The following is a 25792-nucleotide window of genomic DNA, read 5'->3' on the forward strand; positions in this document are numbered from 1 at the left end:
CTTATGAAGTTCTAAGCTGAACGAATTTGTTGTCAAAAATGGTTAGGGCACATACAAGAGCTGACTTTTTGTTCGGCAAGGACGAAATATTAAAAAGCATCTGTATAACATAAAAATTGTTGTTAATTTGGGTGATGGGGAAATGGATCTGGTACAAATGAAACCCATTTGATTAAGCAGCCTTTTGGCAATTTGGTCAGGCGGTTTTAACCAAACCTCTAAGAGAGTATTACTCAAGATGAGACACACCCTTACATTTTTGTGTTCACAAGACGAAGGGTTCTAATGAGCAAGTAATTAATGCACTTGATTTTGCAGTCTTCAATATTTGGTCGCCTAGACACCTCTTTTCGTCATACCATAGATGACGTGAAAAGAGCAAGTTTGAGCAAGAAGATCCCGCTAGAAATCTAAGCATCAGTTTTTTCCTCTGTCAGGCTCCTTGGGGAGGGTTAACCAGTCCGCTAACGGCTGGTTTATATTCTCTCTTCTCTAACTAATTATTCCACTCATCATCATGTGAATGCCGCCTCTCCTTCTTCCTCCCCCATTGCAGCAAGATCAAAACGAATCGGCGGCAATTTTGAAGATTAAAGAGACCATGCAGGAGGAAGCTAAGAGGTTTGAGAAGGACACCCCTGAGCCACACCCTGACTTCTATATGCAATAACAGCTCAGTCTCCCTGACCTGTCAGTGCCTGCTGCTGTGACCGCTGCTGCTGCCACTGCCTCAAGAAAAACAACTTGTTGTTATCATCATCATCATCAACCCATTGTTAACCTTTGACATCAAACCAGACTCCTATCAAGCTGCAAAAGTGGTGGAAGCAAATCTTCAAGGGACTGTGATTAAAAAAAGGTAAAAAACCAAAACAACAACAACAACACACGAGATGATGAAGAAGTTGATGCTGATGCACTGTGGTAGCTCACTGAGTCTCTGCGAATTTGTAACTCGATCGAGACCGTGTCGTTCATTCCGATCACGGGTCGACGGGACTCGTCTAATTGCGGCCTCGAAGTGAGTCTGTAGTCTTGATGGTGGGTACACCAAGGTGTACAGTGTGCACACAGATTATTCTCGGCGAGTGACCGTGAGGTCGGTATCAACGTCATTGAATGATGTGGACTACACTCAGTGGGCTTCAACCTGTGGAGTTTAGTGCAGACGGTTCAGTCAGATGTCACACAGTGATTGCAGGCAGTATTTGCAAGCAGTAATTGTGGAGTTAGTGCAGACAGATGTCACACAGTAATTGTAGGTCAGGGGGACGGCAGGTGGTGGTATAGTGTCAAGGATGGTGGCTCTTAAGTTTGAACTAGAAGTTGAAATGGCAATTTGAGAGGAAGGTTTAAATACAACATATCATTGATATCATGAACGGTCAGTACTGCAAAATGGCCACAAATCTTAATCAATTACTAGCTAATTTCTGCTAGAGTGACTGAAATTTGGGGGCCCCCCTCTCTCCCCCCTCTCTCTGTCCAAGTCATGGATAGTGGAGAGAAGGGTGAGATTTAAAGGACTATATGATGACACATTATGTCAGGTTTGGAATAGCTGTGTTTGTAATTAGTTATGTTATAGACAGTAAATTACTTCCGGCGCAAAATATTAGATAGCGGTGCAGGCCGGGGCCAGGGGGAGGGGAGGGGGGACGGGGTTGGGTGAGCATCAGGGTGAAAGAAGATTTTTGCAGGAGAGGGTATGTACTCACGATGGAGGTACAGGAAGGATTGAAACGTTACATAGAGACCTTGTTTGTCTGTACTGTAGTAATGTCGAATCAAAACAATAACCAGAGAATGACTTGATTTTGGTAATTCGGTGCAGCACCCCCCCAGTCCATGTTCCTTGTAGGGGCTGTACTCTAGTTGAAGTAATCTGGATGTATCCTGGACTAAGAGAATATATTGGAATGTTTAACTTCCAGAAGATAGTGTATATACAGAGAAACCCCTGTCATTCCCATGGGGAGGAGATCACTGGGAAACACTCGCAGTCGTCTGTTAAGTCTCTCACAACAGTTCTTTTCTTTACAAATGCATAGAGCCGTCACGAAAATGATAATTATACAGGAGAAATACATATTTATCAAATTCGGATAGATAAGATTTTAGTGAGTGTTTACAAACCGCCGCACTCCGAAGCCTAACAAGGAAAAAATTAGGCACGGCCACGGTTTAATGTCCATTTTGTTCTTCTTTTCTTTTTCTTGTAACAACTGTTGTATTGACACGCCACAGTAATTCTAGATACGTCACAGAAAATCAAGAACGTGGTATTCTGTGCCAATAGAAATGAAAAGAAAAAGAAAGTAAGAAATCACAACTTTTCTCATGATGGTAATGGTAATTTTAAAACTCCCTGAATGTTAATAATCTTTTCATTTTCAAGGTTTCCAAATGAGTCAAAATTATGAATGAATACCTCATACATTTATTTCCTTGCCACATCTATATTGTGTTTGACTTTATCTTTTCCTCTCTTTTGCTGGGCCATGATGGGTTAATTGTTTTCTCATAATAAGTTAAAAGTCACAATTTTCCTTTTTTTTTGCTAATTTGGTATTCATCCTAGCGTGCATACTTAGTATTCATTTTTTGGACAATTCCGTCAATATTTGAGATGGACGTGATACTGTAATTATTATTTTTTTGTTTCACTTTTGTTTCTCTTTTTATTTGATTAATATCAAATGTATTCTTCTGTTTACTTTGATATCAATGCACATTTGAACAGTGTTAATTACAAAACATTCTTCAAACATTGACATTTGAAACCTTAAAAATAAGAAAGTTGTTGGGGGGAGGGGGTGGGAATCCTTAAAAGCTAACAATGTTACAAAGGAACAGTGATTTTTAATTTTTGCAAGCCAGTTATTATCTCATCATTCCACTTCTATTAAGTTTCAATTGTCTTTTAGGCTCACATAGATAGAAATGATATGGTCCCTGACAAATAGCTTACAACCTTTGTCCAAAAAAACATGGAGATGTCACATGGGCTTCTGAATTGCCACTGTTCATATGGACAGGGTTGGCCTATGAGCAGATACATAAAATATTGTTTCATGTAGATAAATATTTGAATTTAATAGCCGTTTGATTGTCAAAGACTTTCAAGTGGCTTGACAGCCCCCATCCCCCACCCAAAGCTGCCACCCCCCCCCTCCCAAGCAGACTAAAGAAGCTTTTAGCATACATGATGGATGGTTACTATTAAGGTGAAAGCTGTATGATTGGTGATTATGCTGATATTAAGAACGAGTTATGTAGAGTACTCAAAACAGCCACAGAAAATGTTCACAGAATGCTCCATTTTGTAAAGCAAGATTAGGGAAATACATCAAAGTAAATAGATGGAAAAAATGCCATACCAATGTTAAAAGAAAGCAGTTTAAAAACTTGAGATTACATGTGTGCATAATGGTAATTGGGGAAGAATAGGAGGAGGAGGCAGGAACAATTATATATTAGTTTTTAAATATCTCTTTAGAAGCAAGGGCTTAATAGGTTAGGAAATGGCAAATCTCTGAGCCATACATACAATGCTAAAAGCTTGATTGATTTGCACCAGCTAGCTGTATAAGGGTAGCCCATTGCTTGTTACATGTCAGATTACAGTGGTTAAAACTTGTACTGGGACGTGGTGGTATACTACAGATAGCTTGTCAAATTCAAAAAAGTTTCATAGATTTGGGGAAAAGAAAAAAACTGGATAAGATTCTTTAATGACAACTCATGGAGATGGTTGTACAGAAGGAATTAGTGTGAGGTTTCATGACATATATGCAATTCACGAATTCACTTTGCAAGTGACTGCATAACTAATCCAATATATCGTTAAGCAGGACTCCATCGTCCACTGTCGAAAGGGCCCTCAGTTTGATCAAGAAGGTGTTTCGTTAAGTTTTTCCAAAGTAAGAACGAGCAGTCGGCTATTATTTCTTCACAAGCTTCACCTTTTCTATCATCGGGATTTTGTAGCGTATCACAAGCAAGGTTGGTCGTTGATTCTCAATAACATCCACCATTCTCTATGAGTTAATGTGTTTGGTAGTATGGAATCGCTACTTTTGAACTCCTTGCCCTTGAATTGGTTAAAAGATTCCTCACCTCTCTGTATAGTTTCACTGAGATAGCATCCGGAAATTGTTAATGACAAAACCATGTACCTTATGTGGATGATGTCGATCCCTAGTGATAGTAACAGAGTAAAATAATCTGAAAATGTGAACATTTTAGTGTTGATCAATGATGACGGTGCTCGTCTGTTAATCACCGACCCATATATGCATTAATCACCGACTTAACTCGTTAGGGTCAGGGAATAGTATTGTCTTCTATCATCGTCTAAATAAGCGAGTTGAATTGATGCTTTGACTAGATAATTGGGAGATGGATCTATCTCGGTAGATGATTTTGTACTGCAAGTTTTGATGCGATGGTGGCAGGGTTTCTTACGTGATATTTGCAGCTGTCAATTAACGTCTTCTTCTATTGTTTTTATTGTTTGTAAATGCAAACGTGAGGAAGAGGAACTTTGTAACTACTATTCAATCCAGACAATTGTGAGATCTCACAAACGTATTCATGATTGGAACGTAAAAGGGGTTTGTTGGGGGGGGGGGGGTAGCCACGGAGGTTGTTGGTGAGGGATGGTGCGTATAATCATGATTGTGGATGGCTTAACAAAGAAGATAATTCCGAATGGTCATTCAAGAAGTGAGTGGAGTGAGTGTCGTTTAACTTATTGCACTCGTCGTCGATATATATCATGTGCCAGGAATTATTACAAAGTTCATATGTTGGCCTATGAGACGGTCTGAGACTTTGCAGTACATGCGGAAATTTTACAATGCAATTCCTTTAGACGACTATTAAAACTGTGGTAAAATTATTCCATGATTTGAAGTTGAAAAAAGAATAAACACCGGCATAAAGTTGTCATGACTTCTGTAACAGTTTTTGGGGATTGTGGGACTTTTGTAAAGTCAAGTCAGTTTTGTGAGATCCTGAAATGGAGGATAGGTGGGAGGATAGGTGGTCAGTGTGTGAGTGTTTTCTTTGAGGTTTGTGACTAAGAGTAATTGACAAGACTATAATCACAAGACGATAACAACATGTAGTTACTGGTTTGCTATATTTATATTTGATATTTAAATATTCACATCTCAAAGTGTTATGGTGGAGGATTGTGGTAACGGTTTAAGCTTGAGTTGAAAAGGTCATTGTAGAAATAGGGTTTATTGATTTTGTGGTGTCAGTCCGTTGGGATCGTGAGGCATTGAGAGAGACGAATGGAAAACTGTATGTCTGCCTGTCCACGCTTGTGTGGCGTTACAAGGTTGAGTTACAGGTGGATGGTGGCATTAGTGGGATCATGATACAATTAAAGGAAAAGAAATGTACTAGTACTAGGTAATTACACCACTCGTGATGGGTACTCTTTAACAGATGGTTTGATTGTGGTGTCATTAGTGGGATCATGATAAATATGGAGATGACAACATTGAAAAGGTTTTGTACACTCATAAAATCATGTTAAAATCATTTTGGTAAAAATAGTAAATACTCCCGCCTATGAAGGATGAACAATTCTGATTGGGGTTAGGTTTTGATTGATTTGTGGTGTCATAAGTGGGATTATGATCTATCTAGAGATGACAATCATTGAAGAATTTTACCAGATGAATTATAGTCGCTCTTTCACTCCGGGGGGAGGGGGGTAATACGACATTGGAAAACTGGACATGGACATGACAGGCGAAGGGTCTTGATTTCAAAGTCAACGGTTGCCATGGCTCTGTGGTGGTTGTTTATACTTTTGTTTTTCTAATTATTTAAGAATCGACTTACTTTAATCCTCTTGTACAAATTGTGAAATTTGTGTCACATCATAGTAATGTTTGCTACGGCTTTATTTATGAAGAAGGACATCCATCCCGTTGGATTTATTTGTTCTGTATGGATACTCCAGTTCTGTTTTTGTCCGTCTCCTCGTTATCATGATCATCATTATTATTATCATCATTATTATCATTATGATTATTTTTTATTTTCTGTGGTTATTTAGGAATGATTGAATGTGAGAGAGAAATATTGTACAGTCGTTTTTTTTTTTTTTTCCTCCTTTTTCATAGAAGATGACAATTCATTACCATTTTGCAATACATGTTATAAGGAAAGAACCGAAGCCCTTCAAGTTTCTAGTAGTGATTCAGATTTTTTTTTTTTTTCTTTTTTGGACTCCCGTTATTGTACAGATTTATCGCTAAGTGGCTTCTGTTCGGACTTGATTGTTTTATTTTTTTTTCCTTCCTCTTCTTCTCTGTTTTCTATACATACCAACCAATTGTAGACCAGTAGCTGTAGATTATTGATTATTTATTTGTCCAAAGTTCTGTAAGAGTAAGGAGTTTTCTATTGTTATCGGACCTTTTTTTTTTGTCAAAAGAAATTTTCTGTAGTCACTTTTGTGTAGATACTACTGCCTCAACTGTAATAAAAGAAGATAATATCAAAATCATTGTCCATTGTTTGCATTTTTATTTCCACCGAGGATTTTCATCGTCACAATATTATCTACGTACATAATTATTTCTGCCCCCCACCCCCACCTGCTTTCTTCCCTGGAGACCAAGAATTATAATATCCATTTATTTACTTTTGTTTCTGTATTTCAAGTATCCAATCGCCTGTTTACCAATGGATCCCATGTGATACCTAACCCTAGTATGGGGTTAAGTGGAACTGCCACCCGCCCTTCCACCCCTCACCAATTTGCCATCTTCGTGCTGGCCGCTGCCACGCTGGCCTTCCACCCCTCACCAATTTGCTATATCCTTGAAGTCCACTGCCACCCAACCTTCCACCCCTCACCAATTTGCCATCTTCGTGCAGGCTGCTGCCACCCTGGCCTTCCACCCCTCACCAATTTGCCATCTTCGTGCAGGCTGCTGCCACCCTGGCCTTCCACCCTCACCAATTTGCCATCTTCGTGCAGGACGCTGCCACCCCGGCCTTTCACCTCTCACCAATTTTTCTGAATCAATATGAATAAAGCATACTTCAGGATGTCTCAAAAGTCAGAAAAATATCATTTTGACATGCTACAGAGAATTAAGATGCAATCATGCAATTGCCTTCAGTCCTGCTTATCCCTTTAACCTTTGTGTTTGATTTTGAGCAAACGTCCTTTAAACATTAAAGGTCATTAGAGTTGCCCTCAAAATTTAGCTAATCTAAATATCGCTAACAGTGTACAAAGCCAAAGGTACTCACCTGGACAGGGGGTAGGAGCCGGGGGGGGGGGGTTTACTGGGGCCACGTGCCCCATACTTCTTTCCAAAATAGCACATGTGCCCCTTTGATGAAGAACTGTCTTTTGGATATCTTAAGCCTTTATTAAGTTTAATATTTTGTTTTAATTTTTCACGTGCACCATAATAGTATTTATATGGCCGGTGTGTATTGGTTTATAACAAACGAGTGGTGGTTGTGGAATGAGAAATTCCTCTGTTGTTGTGCCCCCTCCCCACTTTTTGGAAGCTTCCTACCCCTGCTCCCTTGAGGAATATTATAAAATATCGGGGGAAATGCTATTTGAATATGAAATATGGGTAACCGTTACCTGACTTTTTTAGCGTATATATATTGCAGAATACGGATGTCTTTTAATCAAAGCGGCTGGACTACCCAGACTACTATCCAACCCATGTAATGAGCCGTTGCAACTGCTTGGAAATTTCTTCTGCGGTAACAGAAAAAAAAAATGTCAGCAACAAAGTAAACCAATGACTAATGTAGAGTAAACATGCTGCCCATTGTAGTCGCAAATATTTCTGATTTTCTGCTGATACGTTAGCCAAATTTGAGAGTTTAATGATAAAGAAGGAGGCGCCTGACAAATAACTGGGTCGACGGATTGGTGGGGGTGGGGGAGGGAGGCTGCGGTAGGAGAAGGGAGTGTCATAACTCCTAGGACTGACGGTTGATTGAAGCCCTGAAAGCCTCCCCGTCTGAGGTAATATAACGTACGAGCATTATGAGAGTGATACCCGGAACTTTAGCGAGGCTGATTGACAATATGAACATATGAAGCGGATTTATATGGTAGAATGAACAATCTTTAAAAGAAGCCATGAAGTAGCATGGTTCTTATCAACTAAATAAAGACAAAGAATAATTGACATTCATAAAAATGAATACTGTCTTACTGATGAAACATGTTAAAGTACACTGCCTATCGTTAAGGTAAACGCATGGAGTTGTTAGAGTATAGGCAGGGGCGGGATTTGAGTTGTGAAAGTGGGGGGGCACACCTGCCATCAAGACTATCTAAGCGGAGCGCCACCATCGGTTGGCGCGGAGCGTACAAGAAATTTTTTGGCTTTACAAACCCTCCAGATGGCCGGAAACGGCACTTCCCGAGTGCTCTAAGCTGCATGTACCCATCCTTGAAATATGGATCTCATGTCTGCAATTGTATCTAGATAGTAAATTATCGTTTAAAAATTTGAAGAGGATTGATATAGTATAACATATGGTCAGATGGTGATGTACAACTTTTGTTACCGTATACGTCACTATCTAAGCGGAGCGCCATCATCGGTTGGCAAGGAGCGTCGAAATTTAAGCAAAAAGGAAATCCTAGATCAGCAAATATGACACCTCTGGTAACAATAAATCACATCTAGACAGTTCTTTCCCCCTAAAATTATTAGTATATTGTGCATTCTACCGATCAAGAATATGTTCAGCACCCACTTCGAAATTCTCCCCGCGGTCCCCACTTCTTGGAGCACTTGGCAAATATTGGGGGCTGAACATACCTTCACCCCCCCCCCCCACTTTTATGCAAAACCAAACGTAAGTGTTTCATTCATCATCGAGAATAGATCCGAAAACGGAACTCAAAGCCACACATTATTTTATCGGCCCTACCGAAACTGCCGAGTGCTGTATACTGTAACAATGTATTTAATGTGTTACTGTGTTAGTGCCAATTTGTAATTTACATTATTCGATTTGCATGCATCATTCCAGGATTTCGAGCAGTAAAGAAATTACATCGGCATTGCCATTGCATATTGTTGAATTACACGGGGGGGGGGGGGTGTCATGTGTCAGTATATTGAATTTAATTATTGATATACCCAATATGCAAATTTGGCTTTCGTAAATCGTTTCTCAATTCAAATCTCAATCTCAAATCAATTCCTGAAGCTAGCACTGTAGCACATTCCGCGGATTCATCACATGCAGAATTGAATCGCTAGTTTGTTAGCTCCAGGATTCGTAACCTGTGCTGCGAAACATGTGTGCTAGCTCTAGCTCCAGTTATTCTGCATGCTTCATGCTACTATGTTAATCACAAATTCGACTTAGATTCGAATCAAATAGGCCTATTTTGATAGAGCTTTTGTGGGGGAATAATTTCGATTAGGGTTGTGCACATTTGTCTGCAAAAACGACAAAAAAAAAAAAACTAAGGTCTGGGAAAAAGTGGGGGGGCAAATGCCCCCTCTTGCCCCCCCGTAATCCCGCCCATGAGTATAGGTATCATAGAGTTGTAATATATTTCTGTGGTTGGTTAAACACAGGAGGATCCACGGGGATAGGAAGCTTCCAAAAATGGGGGGGGGGTACAACACCAGAGGGGCACTTTCTCATTCCATAACCACCACTCGTTATGCTATAAACCGATACAAACTGACCATATCACTTAAATATATATGATGTGTTAGTATGCTATCAATACTATTATGGTGCACGTGAATAATTAAAATAAAATATTAAAATTAACAAAGGCTTAAGATATCCAAAAGACAGTTCTTCATCAAAGAGTCACATTTTATTTGCCAGTAGGGCACATTTGCTATTTTGGCAAGAAAGAGGGGGCACGTGTCCCCAGTGCCCCCCCCGGCTCCTACCCCCTTGGGAGGATCCCTCGCTCAACCTGTAACTAACGTATTGAGAAGGCAATTATTATTTTGGAGTGAGCCCCGTTCATTCTCCTTCATGAGTGTATTATGGAACAATCCCTGTCAGTTAGAAAAAGCGGACTCTTTTCAAAGATCGACAATCCAGTAGAGATGGAAACATCTCTTGTCCAATGCAGCAAGTACATGCTATGGCAATAATGTAACTTAGACGTTACTGGTTAAAGAGTCGGTCTGTTTGGGGTGCATTAGGGAACAATACAGAGTAACATTATGAGGACAGATGGGGAACAGCCTAGATCAGGGATGACGAGGCCTACTGATACCTATTCACCAGCCCCTAACCCCCCCCCCCTCCCACCACACACACACACACACACACAGATAATTCAAAGAGAAAACCGTAGATAGAACAATAAGAAAACGAAGAATTTCCCCAAGAATTTCGACAAAGTTTAATTCGATGTTATATCTGTAGTCAAGTCGTGACTCCTTGAGAAGACCACATATTGCATATGATTTGATCTAGCCTAAGTAAACAATAACAACAGATTCACAAAATGGAAGGGTGAGGATTTTTTACCTAGGAAAATAAATTCAGAATTTGGAGCAAGGGCGGAGAAGTCTGGCGGGAAATGACGGGGTTTGTATCTCGGGGTAGTGTCCTTTGTGGAAACCTTACGTCCCGTTTCATAATAGATACACCCCCCCCCCACCCGCTCCATCCTTCAATTTTTTTAAAAATATTTCTTTGGTGTATTTGTCGGGGGGGGGGGGGGATTTAGAATACTCTTTCTTGCTGTGTTATCCACAATTTCTTATTTAAAAATATACGGTTACTTCCAATGTTGAAATTTTGTGGAAGATTTAAGAAAACTGTCGGTAATAAGAAACTGTCCTTGTGTTGATGAAATCACATATTGGAATTTGTGGTTCACCGTCTCACAATTCAGTGTCGCATGTTCCACTACCCCTCGAAATAAGTCGCAAATGAAGATTAACTATATCAAGTTTTGTCAAATATGGCCTAAAATATATGAAAGTCGTAGTTTTGCAGGAAGGCTGTGGGATTTTAAAGCTGTCTTCGCGAGGGAAAAAGTCCTGTTACATCAATAACAGCATGGTTTTACTGTATTTCATGGTAACGTCTTGATATTTTTCATATGAATATTCGAGAAGGCTTTTAAACGTTTCTATTATGCCTGAGGTAAAAACTGATGAAAATATTGAATCTGAGTGTATCGAAATTTTAAAGTTACGATTTGTAAATATCATGAAGAGAGCCTTCTAAAAGTAAGTGACTCGACGATTATATGTGTAGAACAATGAAGAGATATTAAGATTACATATTCCTTTTATCTTCTTTGTTTTTATTTCTTTGAAATCCCTTCTTTGGAATGGTACGGGCCAGCCTGAACAGTGAAACTGTCTCACTGCAACATTGCCACAAGGATTACATAACGATAAACATGCCTGTGACGTTGGATAGCTCACGTGACATAGGATGTACTTGGGTACACTATGTGTATATACCGTATAAACTATAACAGTGAAGGTATGTACGCGCCAGGGTAATGCATCGTCCCCAGGGTCGCTAACACCCAGCGCGTTCACGTCACCATGGGGACACGGCATCTCACAACTGCGTTACTTGTCCAAGTGTACGAGCGTCTTTGACCGACTGTCACTGCTTTTCACGCCGGTAAGTCACGCATTACCACATATTACATATAAAATGTAATGTTATAACACTAAATTATGGTAATACGTAATGTGGAAACACGTATTTTGTGGATTTTTGTCTTCATATAAGTGAAAAATGATCCCCAAAAAAGTTGTTTTGGTGCCCGTTATTAGCCTGCCGTTATACGTACTACTTCACCCAGTGCACTATATTTCATATATTGCATAATACATATTGCGTAATATGAACACACACACACACATATATATGGAGATATATATATATAAGTATGCATCAAAAACGTTGGTTGTTATTATTAACCATAGGGTCGTGCACTGAAAAGCATAAAATGGGCGTGAAAAAAGTGCCCAATAAGTGTTGCACTTTTGCGGGCCTATGCCAAGTGACGAATTTAATTTACCGTGTTGTAAAGCATGTCTATGGGCCTATAGGTCTATAGGCGCCTATCTTGTTCAGTTGAAATATTAACAAAATGTAGTATGCTATGCCCATTCACACAATTATTATCAATATCCGTCACCGCCAAATAGGCATATAAAGTCCACTCTCATTATGACTTATACCTTAAGTAAGCATTAAATGTAGTTCAGTGTTCATCTAAAACAGATGAACATGTTAATCTTCACTTAAAATGATATGTATTGCCTATCTGAATAAACGCCAGAAAAATATACTATTGTATGGCAACATGTCAGAAATAGTAGTTTTAATGTTTCCTCTCTTTAACTTTTTTCAGCAGGGGTGGGAGATGAGGGGGGGGGGGGGATGAGGGGAGGATTTAGTGATGCTAAAGCATCACTGTAGTGTGTATAAATGAATAGACTTTCATAATAAATCCGATTTACTTTTGTTGTTGTTTCTTGTTCTCTATTGGCCTGATACATATATATGTCAGCAAGTATATATAAACAATTGTTCTCATGTACTTTACCACAATTTCTTCCCATGTACTTCACCACCATTAATGTATACTTATCCACAATCGCAACATTCCCCGTAGAAACAGGCCTTCATAAAAAAAATCCTTTGGAAAATCCCTGCCGGCTGTAAGCAAGATTTTGGCCGCATTCTTTTATAAATCCTGCAGGATTTGTAAACTGATTGCTCTTGGATTAGCAGGAGTTTACTCATTTTTAAAGATCCTACAGACATGCGCAGACCCCCCCCCTCACCCATACACACACATACACATACAAAAGAGGGGAGGCAGGGAATGTACAGAAGTTTTGCAGATTTCCCACGGGATAACAGGGTCATTAATTCTTGTTAAAACAATGTGTGGCACTATAAATGTGGTATTAAACCGTCATATACCAATTAAACAGTATCTGTAATTAAATTAGCGATAGTTTAATAATTATGCTTTGAAGTGTTCCTGCATTTACAAGCTATCTAATCAGCGTTTAGTACACCCTGGAAGAATCTACTTAAAACAAACACTACAAAATGGTATAGGCCATAGGCGTAGGAGGCGGGGGTTGAGGTTTTTTTTTTGAAAATTCGGGCAATATACTGAGAATTGTTCGGGCACCTATATATACTGAAATAAAAATAATTTGCAATGTGTTTTTCAATGGTTAAACTTGATTGAATGTATGATTAATGAATGCATGTTATTGGCATGCGATGTAATAACCGATGCATGCCTATATGATATGCATATTAACATGTTGAATTTTGGTTGTATTTTCCGGACAAGTCGTTACAGCCCCCTCAAATTAAATTGGGCTCCTACGCCTATGGGTATAGCCTACTGCATAATATGCAGCGGGATCTAAGTAAAGGATACTTTTTTAAATAAGGTGTACTGTAACATTTAAGAAAATTCGCATCTTTGTCTCACATGTATTTGTTTTTATTTCTTTTCCCAAATAGAGGGAGTGGGGTGGGGCGGGGAGAGGGGTCAGTGATAAGAAAAAAATCACTGAGGTGAGTATATAATTAAAATAAATGGTAATCATAAATCTGATAGGGTTTTGTTGTTGTTTTCTTTCAGTTTTTCCATTGATTACTATTAAATAATAATTTAGCAAGAATTTCGACATTCTGTCTCAGATACGAGACATGATCAATGTACTTATTCTGCAATGACGGTATACACCCCCCCCCCCCCAGTGCCTGTATGTCTGGTTTAACGAGCTCAGTATAGTCATATTTAGGCTTTAAAAACAATCACAGATTTAATCGAATAGTGATTTTAGGGACAAGTTTATATGGATATAATCATAATAATATTTGTTTTTAATATAGCGCTTTATACCAGCGATAGGTCTCAAAGCGCTTTACAGACGTTATATAACCCCTGGTCAATGATAACCTGTCCCAGAGACGATCCCCCAGTCGGCAGCAGTTTATATACTGCGCTCAATGACAAGTTACCTCACAGGTACCCATTTAACCTCTGGGTGGAGAGAGGCAATTGAGCTAAAGCATCTTGCCATAGGATACAACGTAATGAACTAGGCAGGAATCGAACCAGCAATCCTTGGATCACGAGTCCGACGCCTTAGCCAATTGACCACCACGCTCTCAATGTGTCATAGTCAATGTGTCATAGTCCAAGAACAAAAAAAACAAAAAAATAAAGAAAATAAGGTGGATCCTGATATTTGTTTCTATATAGTTATTCCTGTTTTTTTTTAAAGGATGAATCACCTTTAAAATATGGTAAACCTTGGTCTAGAAGGCTCCTTTAATTTAAGCGGTTATCTGGTGGCGGTGTCTCCACCACCTTAGGTTCAAATGTTAATTAGTTTAATGCTTTCTTTGTCTTATGAATTCTAATTAATCGACAGAGGATGTTTTGCCAATTGATAAAGAACAAAACACACATGTTGTATGACATCACTCATTGGTAAATTTTTTAACGCATTGTCAAAAAGCTCTTATTACGAAACGGAATTTTCCGATGACTGAAGTTGTTTCGTCCGACAAAAGTCGTTGTAAATTATCTGCATCTGTTAGGTCAAAACTAGAATTGAATATAGCATTTTTGTATAATGGGAATACATATTTTTCAAACATGGTGACATTTTATGGATGTATGTCGCAAGAACGGTGTTAGTGATGTTATGGTGGTGGCAATCATTTGGGCTGAGAAAGTTAATGTGTGTCTTTATGATCAGCAAAGAACTTATCCACTGGAAGAAAATAATATTCTTCACGAACTAGTTGTGTCGTGATACAAATTCTAAACACAGTGAGAGAACATTTAAAGCTAGCAAACAATTTTTAAATGCATGACCTTTCAATGATAAATCACATCAAGATATTATAATCAGAATGTACAAGGTTTTGAAAGATGTCTCTATGATGACATTACCAACCATCCACTATTGTGCTATTCCAGGAGTAAGTAGGAGGAGGGAGGGGGTGAGGGGGTATCTAGTGAAAACAATAGTGTTTTAATAAAATATCTAGAGTAAGGGAAAACGCGATTATGATGGGGTTTTCAACTAACAGTGTTGAATATGTTTGGTTTAATTCCATAAGTGTTACATTGTCTGACACCTGAATATTTAGTGATATTTTTAGTGATGTTTTTGATGAGCTGAGCTCGTGGTTTGTATGTTAGATTATATATAGTAGTTCAGTCTTTAGTTAGGTAACCGCTGTTGGTCATTTCTGGGGTCATTTCTTGAAAAAGCATAATTGTGGTAAAGGAACAGAATGGGGATCAATGACTGGGTTTAGTTTACGGTCATGTACAATTTATCCAAAGCGTATTTCTGCCTACTCTTTTTGTTCTTTCAATTCCGTCCTATTTGTGTATTATGTCTTTGTATTTTTTTTTTGTATTTTGAACAATTTGAGTGCGAATAAAACAAACAAACAAATACAGACAGTCATCCTAATTAGAGAAGAAAAACAAATCCATCATCATTAGTCTACGTGGTAGGGATATATGTGAAGAATAGCTTACCCAAAAATGCTAAACAAAACTTGATTTCATTTGGGAGATATCAAAGGTTCTAACTTTCCCTCAAGACTTGAGTAGGTCTAAATATAACCAAAATCAGGGCAATAGTTGTCCTCTATTTCATTTTCTGTAAAAAAGTTGGATTTTGAGAATGCTTGAAATGCTTCAGTCGTTGGTTGGGTAACCGCTACTGGTCATTTCTGGGGTCATTTCTAAAAAAAAAAACACAATTGTGGTAAAGGAACAGAATTGGGATCAATGACTGGGTTAAGTTAACGGTCATGTACAATTTATCCAAAGCAAAATTCTGCTTATACATACAGTCACCCTAGTTAGAGAAGAAAACAAATCCATCATGGTAGGGATATATGTAAAGAATAGCTTACCCAAAAATGCTAAGCGAAACTTGATTTCATTTGGGATATATCAAAAGTTCTAACGTTGCGTTAAGACTTGAGAAAGTCTAAATATAACAAAATCAAGGCAACGGTTGTCCTCTGTTTAATTTCCGGTTAAAAAGTTAGAGTTTGGGAATGTTTGAAGTATCTAAACATATAACATAATGCTAGCGGTGACTTTAGTGCCAAGTATTGACCACAGTCACCTTGAAGTTGTGAAGAAAAATATTTCACTTTCTTATACAACTCCTTTTACGACTCCTAAATGGAGCAAGATTTTTCTTTGATATGTGGATAAATTATTCATCAAACATACATATATTATTTTAATCTAAAGATTATAGTTAGGTTGGTTTTAAGCAGTATGTCCATTAATCATATACTAATACAGCACAATTACGATCCAAGATGTCCACCACCAACCCCCCCCCCCCCCGGCCCCCACCCTCATCTCTCCCAATAACCAAATCATCTTGACAAGCGTTCAACGTTTCTAGTAACAGTAATAATTAAATCATACACAAGAGACAACTCATTTTTCATCGAGATTAGAACTGATGATATAAATCATGATATTATGAGCATTCATTGAAAGGAAAATAGCACACACCACCGGCATGGCCAGCCAGAATTTGAGTTTAATTTACAGAATAAGTTTTTGACAAGAAGCCGGTGAAAGCTGTTTACCATATAGGTATAATTACTGGCAATATGATTACCCGCTAAAAATGCATGAGGAACAGGAGAGGGTAGGGGTGGGGTGGGTGCTGGCTATATTTCACCGGCATGCAATTGTACGCACATTAGCTACGGAACTGGTTTCTAATTTACCTCTTGCCATGCATGGGAGATTTTTTAGTTGGGCGCGATGGATACAATGAAGGAAAATAAATCAGTAAAGATCCGCACTGGTCATCACGTACGTGCCATTCGATTCCTTATTGAGGAGAGACCACGCACGTGCCATTCGATTCCTTATTGAGGAGAGACCACGCACGTGCCATTCGATTCCTTATTGAGGAGAGACCACGCACGTGCCATTCGATTCCTTATTGAGGAGAGAGGGATGAATAGTATGACCTAATGTCCACCATTCAGATCTTAAAATCATTCAAAGCTACAAAAAAAAGAAGAATTTTCGATTACCTAAGGATTTTATCAGCAACTATATCCATCGGGCACAGTACAGTTATAGTATGATGTGCTTCCTCAAGTGAATTTGTTTTTGTCAAACATCAAACAGCGGTTAAATCTACCAGGTACCAATCAATGCTAATGAACTAATATGCAAATGGTTGGACAGCCTTTCTCGCACGCTTTTTGTATCATGTGTGTTTTGTTTTTGTTTTTTTGCGTGGGTGTGTATACGCAAACAATCTATCAAATTAATATTGAAATATTACACGAATCTCAAAAACCGTATTCATTCTAAATTGCCTTAAATACCAAGATGAACCCTCGGGTAATATTAGCACTATTTCTAATTGTAAATTTGGGCACCTGAATAGTAAGCAAGTAACGAGATTTTCTCCCGTCGTCGAAAGTTCATTTAATAGGGTGTACATGTTTACAAAGCAGAATGAAAAATATATGTACAACATACCTCGCGAAATCCTTTCCCTTAATTAATTAATTAAATATTGATGAGACTGGTGCGATTCCTGGTTACACGGTACGCACAATACCTCTGACAAACACCCCCCCCCCCTACCTCGCCCCTCTACCTCGACCTTTTGGTATATAATTGATTGCACAATGATCGCCATGCACTAGTGGTTCGATAGTTCAGTAGGTAGAACGCTCGGGTCGCATACATGACTCTTATTCCACTCCAGCCAATATTTTGTTTGCTCATACAAAATGCATATTTACCATTTCCTAGCTGCCCAGTAAAGAATTGATAATTTCCCCACTAACCTAAATCTTGGTAATTGACTTGGAGATAGAGATAAACATGCCAATAATTTTCTTTCATTATTTCTGGGCTAGATTCCATGATTTGATTACATTTTCAAAACAAACGACATTATCAGCCTGTCTCAATGTAAAAATTAACATAATAGTTGTACTTAGCCTCTACAGCCTACTTTGCATATTCGGGGCGATTGTTGTTATAGCTATTAATTATTAAGGATGATAAACATGCACATACTGAACCTCGTGAGGCAAGACGAATTCCAGCGCGCTCATAGGGAATATTGCACCACTCACTCCGGCCTTCACTAAAATGCTGGTATGTAATATTATATCAAGCGAATGTTCAGACCTGCCACAAAATGTAAAACATAAAGTGTTTACGATGTTCCTACACAACACAAAAGGGAGGGCAGGGGTAACCCTGGCTGTTGGTGTCGACTTCAATGTGGGGTTTGGAGGTCGCTCCCTCAAAAAACCAATTACTGATTTGTAACCGATATATGGAAATTATATTATATTTAAAATATCGTGATCAATCCGTTCCCCTTACAGAAAACCAGCCAACCATCCATCTATAAGCCATGGGTTTCAGGAACAAGAAGAATCGTGTTCATCCAACCGGAAACAATAAGAAGCAACAACGGAAAGACAGAAAGAGGAGAAGATTAGCTCGACTAGTCCAGAGGATCAACCCTTTCTCTTGTTGCACCGGGGACGGTGTACCCAAGAATGTCGTCTGCCCTGAGACCTACCTCAAGAGCGACAAATGTATAACCAACAAGGTTATTACACCTGATCTGACACCAACTTCAGTCAGCCCTAAAATCTCTCCTCAACTCAAGAGATCTGCATCAGCACAGAGCTCAGCCTCAAAAGCAAGCAGTCGTTCCATTAAGGCGGAATCACCCATAGCAACAACAGCAACAACTGCTACTCCTCTTGTATCTACAGAGTCCAGTAGATCTTCAATAGTGGAATCACCTCCACACGTCACCAGGTTCTGCTTGGTGTCATCTACAGGGTCATCCAGTGACGATGATTCTGATGGGGCTGATGATGTTGAATTCAACCCTCAACCATCCCCGAAGAAGTACACTCTACGCCAGTCACCACAGAAACTGGCTTCAATCGTTGGTTCTTCAAGGTACAACGAATACTCCAATCCGCCGAAAATTAAGCAAACGGCTGCGGCGAAGTCTTGCCTATCAACAAATTACCAACCTGCCTTCGTTGATCTGAGGGATGAGCTACTGTTCCCTCATGCCACCACTATTCCCTCAACAAGACCACCCACCTACCAAAGGTCACATTATAGCCAACTGAATGCAAGGGCTTTCAAAGGTGATTCCGAAGAATCTTTGACCCTCACGGGAAAGAAAAGTGTGAGTTCTGATGAATTCGCTGATTGCTTTGAACCGCAGAGGACCGAATCAGGGATCCGCCAACAAAAGCAGGAACCAGATGAAGAATCATCCGGTGATGACGTAACTGCACAAGAAAAGCAGAAAACCTACACTCGTGAGCATCTTGATTTTCATAATGAGCAAGTTGAAGTTTCTGTTGAGCAGATTTGCCACAGAGAGGAGGAGGAGGAGGAGGAAGAAGGGGAGGAGGAAGAGGCGCAGGTAGAGGAGACGGAGGCGCAGGTAGAGGCGGAGGAGGCGCAGGTAGAGGCGGAGAAGGAGGCGCAGGTAGAGGCGGAGTCCACAATACCAATAAATCCACCAAATAATTCAGAGGGGCAGTCCAGTGACTCAGAGGAGGTATGTTTACATTCATTTGTATCCAGTATAGTGTGTAAAGTAAATATCATGAAACCCAATTTCTTACAGGAAGAAGGGCGACGAGGGGTGGGGGGGGGGGGGGAAGGGGAACTTAATATTCAGAAATGGTACTTCAGAACAAATGTTTACACATATTAATTGTTGTTTCTTTACAGGAACTGGGCTTCTTTCCTGGAGAAGAGCACATTTTTCTGCCTATTATTAAGACCAGTGTCACAGGACTACGCGGTTGGCTTCTTACACTTGGTATTCACCAACATGCTATCCAACCAGATCCACCTTTTTCAATTAAGGAAGGTGACAAAATCATGTCTTGTGCCATCAACCACACCCTCCTGGGTATCTCGTTCTATGTCAATGGATTTCAAAACGGGTTCGTTTTTCGAGGTGAGAGTTGTCCATACCCTCTAGATTGCATGTTTCGTTCAGCGATCCAAAATGGCAACACTACACACTTAAAGCAATTTCCTCAAGATCGTTTCCTCGATGCTATTGAAGCACTAAAGACGGTCAAGAATGGGACCAATGATGCTTGGGCACTTGAGTGGGAAATGGATAGCATACTCGCCCCTTACAGAGAAATGGGTATTGAGCTACCAGAACAAGATCAACCCACAGGGCTACCCATGGAGATGATCAGACCTCAGACAGAGGAAAGCTCATTAGCATATCACGTGACGCAACTGGACGTAGATGCATGTGAGGCCTTACTATACACCTTTAACAGTTACTTCATGGTGTTCGTTCCATCCACTGATGGTAGAGTTTTCCTGTTGGACGACCATCCACACAAACAAATGGAAGGTGGAGCCATCGTGCTTGTCTGCCCAAATACAACGGAACATGTTCAAGACATGCTAAATAGGTACCACTTTGAATATTTCAAATCACCGTTCAACCTGGGCCAGGGAACAAAGTTCTCGTTTAGGTGCTAACATTTCAACTATTTATCACTTTTACTTCCCTTTTCTTTCACAATTCCAAAAAACAATAACGAAGATAGACTTTATGAAACCGAAACCTTTAGAAAGTGGCCGCGAAAAACTGAAACAGCTAAAACAAGAGAACTAATTACTGGTACAAACTTTAAAGACAATATTCAAAGATAATGATAAAAACATTGATCAGATTTGCTGAAAGGATGGACAAACGCTTTTAGAAAGAAATCAAGAAATGATGGAAAAGAAGGGGATAATATGGCGCCGGCTTTGCTCGTACGAGAAACTTATAGAAGAAAGGAATCCGACTAGAAAGAAGTTGATAAGAAAGGTAAATAATTCCATGAGAGTCACGTGGTACAGAAGAGACATTCCTGGCAAGGTGGGTGCTGATGACGTCACTTTTATCATTTCAAGAGTCTCAGCAGTGCTTGGTTAGTTGTTTTCATACAGGTCATGTGTAGACAGGGTATACTTATACAACATCTCAAATATTGTATTTTGATCAAATTTCAGTGGAGGCAAGCTGTATTTTAGGAAGGGGAGAAGGGGGAAGGATAAGGGGCAGTTATATTTCTAATAATCTTTCACAGAGAAGATGATTAGTTACCAGCCAGAGCAAAGGTACTTTAAACAAGTGTATATTCCAAGATCTCTGATACACTCAGGTAAGGTAACTTCCATACATTTTCAATTTACTGCAGAATATTAAAACATCTGAGTCGTTCCTTCCACCGTCAACTTTCACAAGCTGTGTGTAATAAGAGGTAAAAAGCTGGGGGGGGGGGGGGGTGTCCCGGGTTCGTCCTCCAATTAGCAGGAAGATTAGGGGTAGTTGGAGGAGCAAGTTCTTGAATACATGAGAGGGAAATTCAAGGAGATTGGGGATGGGTATGAACGTTATGATAATCATTCATGGTTCACTGAATGCTTTGAATGGTTAAATTATTACTTCCATATATTCACGTGATCGATTAGAGTTCTCTGACAGACTGACTACTTCACTGACTGACTAACTGACTTACTGATCGACCTAACAACATAACGACTGTATAGTCTTCCCCAAATCTTAATATCTAACAATGAATCTGATCCATGCTTACTACTTACTTAAGTCTTAGTCTCACAGAATTGATGACTGAAAATAGCTGTAGAATGCCTAACTTTACGCCCTGCATATACTGTCCGTTTCAATGCTGTGATAATACGCTGATTATTATAAACCCTCCCACGTACACAACAGGATATGATTCAGTGTATATCTTATCACAGAAAGTGCGTTACATGTAATCTATTAGAAACAGTAAGGCTGTTGTATGGATGACAACACCCCCTTCCCCGTGTTCTGCTATGTGTATACTCGTGGCATTGATTTTGCTTTATTTTGGGTTTGTTTGTCTCTGAAATTGCGATTGTATGTCTAGCCTAAAGGATACTATTTCCGTTGTTAACTGGAAATTCAACGTTCTATTTTTCATTGGGGGCGGGGGTGTGGGGTTGAGTCTTGAATGATTTGCCTTGTCATTGGTTAGAATTATTCAAGCAAATTCTCTGAATTTTGGGTAACCCCAAAGCGTAAATTTAAAGCTCTTATATATATGAACGCAATTATAGTAAGAAATATTTCGTTTTCGAATTTCTATGATCTGGTGATATCAGTTGAATTGTGTAACTTAAGTGCCCTCATAATTAAGGAGTAACCCTATAATAAACGAACGGAGACCAGTGAGATGGGGTTATGTGTCCAGGAACAGCTCAGACAAGCTAACTGCCAATATTTCTTATTTCTTATTAGTTATTTCTTATTTCTTATTAGTTATTTCTTATTTCTTATTAGTTATTTCTTATTAGTTATTTCTTATTTCTCATTTCTTATTTCTTATTTCTTATTAGTTATTTCTTATATCTTATTTCTTATTTCTCACTTCTCATTTCCCGCCTCCCGTCCCCCGCCTCCCACCACCCACCACCCGCCTCCCGCCTCCCGCCTCCCGCCTCCCGCCTCCCGCCTCCCGCCTCCCGCCTCCCGCCTCCCGCCTCCCGCCTCCCGCCTCCCGCCTCCCGCCTCCCGCCTCCCGCCTCCCGCCTCCCGCCTCCCGCCTCCCACCTCCCACCTCTCATTTCTCATTTCTTATTTTTATTTCTTATTAGTTTTTTCTTACTTTCTTATTTTCTTATTTCTTATTTTTTATTAGTTATTTTTTATAAGTTATTTCTCTTTTCTCATTTCTCACTTCTCATTTTCCGCCTCCCGTCTCCCGCCTCCCGCGGCCCGCCTCCCGCCTCCCGCCTCCCACCACCCACCACCCACCACCCACCACCCACCCACCTCCCACCTCTCACCTCTCATTTCTCATTTCTTATTTCTTATTAGTTATTTCTTACTTTCTTATTTCTTATTAGTTATTAGTTATTTCTTATTTTTTATTAGTTATTAGTTATTTCTTATTTCTCATTTCTCATTTTTCATTTCTCACTTCTCATTTCCCGCCTCCCGCCTCCCGCCTCCCGCTCCCGCCTCCCACCGCCCGAATCCTACCTCTCACCTCTCATTTCTCATTTCTTATTTTATTTTTTATTAGTTATTTCTTACTTTCTTATTTCTTATTTTTTATTAGTTATTTCTTATTTTTTATAAGTTATTTTTCATTTCTCATTTCCCGCTTCCCGTCGCCCGCCTACCGCCTACCGCCTCCCGCCCCCCACCACCCACCTCCCACCTTTCACCTCTTACCTCTCATTTTTCATTTCTTATTTCTTATTTCTTATTTTTTATTAGTTATTTCTTACTTTCTTATTTCTTATTTTTTATTAGTTATTTCTTATTTTTTATCAGTTATTTCTTATTTCTTATTTCTCATTTCTCATTTTTCATATCTCACTTCTCATTTCCCGCCTCCCGCCTCCCGCCTCCCGCCTCCCACCTCCCACCTCCCACCTCCCACCTCCCACCTCCCACCTCTCATATCTCATTTCTCATTTTTTATTTTTTTTTTATTTTTTATTTTTTATTTTTTAATTAGTTAATTTTTTATTTTTTATTAGTTATTAGTTATTTCTTATTTCTTATTTTCTCTTTTCTCTTTTTTTTATATTATTTTTTTTTTAAATTTATTTACTTTTATTTATTTTTTGTGAGGCTGTGGTAATCCTGTAATTTTAGCGTTATTATCCGAAAACTATGAGTGATGTGCAACGACAATGTCCAGTGCTGTTAAGTGAAATTCATTGTTCTGTCTGGTAGCTTAGTTAAATGCAATGGACACACAATCGAAGGAATTATCACCACCTCCCTGATCATGTCTGTGTACATTTAGCGGCCATTCCTCAGTTATGGGGTATTAAGCCTACTCACTTAGCCTATGGAAAAATACAACTTAATTTGATATCACTAGATCTGTTTAAAGTGCAAATATTTCACCCATTATGGTGTCAATCCCCCATTCAGTAATGTCTTTGTGTAACAGGGAACCATTCATGTTCATCATTCTCACGTTCATAAAGATTTGCGTGAATATTTTTTCTTTAATGACACGAGCAACAGTTCAAGATTAAAAAGGAATTATTTGAAATTTCCAGTTAATAAAAGAAATATCAGAATGGAACTGAACCATGGCAGTTTTTTTTATTAATCTTGGTTAATCTAGACTTAGAGTCCCTTGGCCATAACCACATAGGCTAGGGCCTAAACGTAACCAGTATGTAGCACAGGTTCTACATTAGGTAGACCCATGCTACAGGCTAGGCTAATTAAAGCCTACATATAGTCTTAACTGTACTGCAATCTTAATTATAATGGATAGAAAATATTTTATGTGAGAAGATTAAAGCATTTTATTTACCTGGGATGCGCAACCGCTTTGCAAACGTGGCTTTGTTCCCTGCCTTGTCATGGCAAAATAATATTCTGTTAAAAAAGCTGATAAATTCCTCCAAGTAAAATATTTTTACTATGATTAAACTCTCCGAATTTAGGTATGTTCGAATGCTAACTACTGCGCCTTACTTTTCTTGAACGCACTGATAGCGCGGGCAATGCGCGCAGGAACGCGCACAACTTGACTAGTAGAGATATGTTACAGCGCCTTCGGCGCTATACGATTTTCTTAGAATTGGACACGCGCAAAATGTAATACCGCAACTATTTTTTATGCGCGTGGAATTGCATGAAAGAAAGCATGCCGGAATGCCAATACTCCTCCTCTATTTTGCCTATGTTTTTTGTTGTTCTGTGGGGTGAGATGGACGGCTAGGTGGGGAAATTTGATTTTAAGGGGATCCCCTGGTTGAACCGCTCTGCTTTAGGCTTTAATTCGCTGTACTCTGCGCGCGTTCAGAACAGTTAGACAAATATGCTCAAACTTTACTACAACAGACGTTTAAAAGAAAGCAAGACCATGTATTAACATACCTTAAAGGCATTGACGGGGGGGGGGGGGGTGGGGCTGTTGGAGGCTTCCTAATTTTCCATGTTTTTATTTTATTGAAAAAAGAACACATTACCGTAGACAGCCAAAAAGAAACTAGGAGATTTTGTTTAGCTTACATATTTCAAATACCCTAGTTATATTTTGGGGTGCTACTTAGCATCCCCCATGCGCGCTTTGTCCTACAATAAGACGCGCAAAGCGTACTACCGCAGACAACTGACAGAAAGCACAAGTGTATGTTGGTGTAAAGAATTTGGGGACTAGAGGCTTTCTAGAGTCTAGCTCATTGATATTGTTAATGACCTACACAAAGCAGAAATGCCCAACTCTACATACATAGAACGACACATAACTGTTTATGGTGTAGGGTTTATTTCTACCACCCATTCAGCTTTGCACTGACCTTCAGCTTCTCTCAGAACTGATCGACGGTGTCACCTCCAGCTACCCCAGGGACCCAGTGACAAAGAAAAACACAGCATTAACCTAATTCAAGATGTTTTAGAAATTGAAATACATAACCTGTGAAAGTTGATGGTGGGTGGATGATAAGTACGAACTGCAGTAATACCAGGGAATAATAATTAAAATAATAGTTCCCTGTGGCCCGACTATCGGCAAGCAACAAGATGTATGTTGGTTACTTTACCTCAATGTATGAGAAGGAACTGGAATTATTTACATTGCTAGACATGGTAAGAACCCCCAAGACTTCTTCCCATCCTTCCTTTCCAAAATTTGTCTTTTAAGATTC

At 39.3% G+C, this 25792-nt stretch overlaps 2 protein-coding genes across 7 annotated transcripts in view; both read left to right on the forward strand.

Annotated features, from left to right (window-relative positions):
- The window catches only part of LOC139977965 (single-stranded DNA-binding protein 3-like), a 95536-nt gene extending 93326 nt beyond the window's left edge, over window positions 1–2210 (forward strand). For all 6 annotated transcript variants that reach the window (XM_071987849.1, XM_071987839.1, XM_071987814.1 and 3 more), the window contains one exon: window positions 557–2210. Coding sequence is in view for 5 of the 6 variants with exons in the window: in XM_071987839.1 (XP_071843940.1) it covers window positions 557–670 (114 nt within the window). In the remaining variant the exon portion in view is untranslated. The remainder of the gene's footprint in view (window positions 1–556) is intronic.
- A 9111-nt stretch (window positions 2211–11321) lies between these two features.
- On the forward strand, window positions 11322–21942 carry LOC139972821 (uncharacterized). Its single transcript, XM_071979203.1, has 3 exons — window positions 11322–11649; window positions 18439–19649; window positions 19826–21942. The coding sequence occupies exons 2-3, from the start codon at window positions 18468–18470 to the stop codon at window positions 20603–20605; spliced, it is 1962 nt and encodes a 653-aa protein (XP_071835304.1). The 5' UTR covers window positions 11322–11649; window positions 18439–18467; the 3' UTR covers window positions 20606–21942.
- Window positions 21943–25792: the final 3850 nt, after the last annotated feature.

The sequence above is a fragment of the Apostichopus japonicus genome, chromosome 2 (assembly GCF_037975245.1).
Source record: "Apostichopus japonicus isolate 1M-3 chromosome 2, ASM3797524v1, whole genome shotgun sequence".
In the NCBI taxonomy this organism is placed as follows: Eukaryota; Metazoa; Echinodermata; class Holothuroidea; order Aspidochirotida; family Stichopodidae; genus Apostichopus; species Apostichopus japonicus.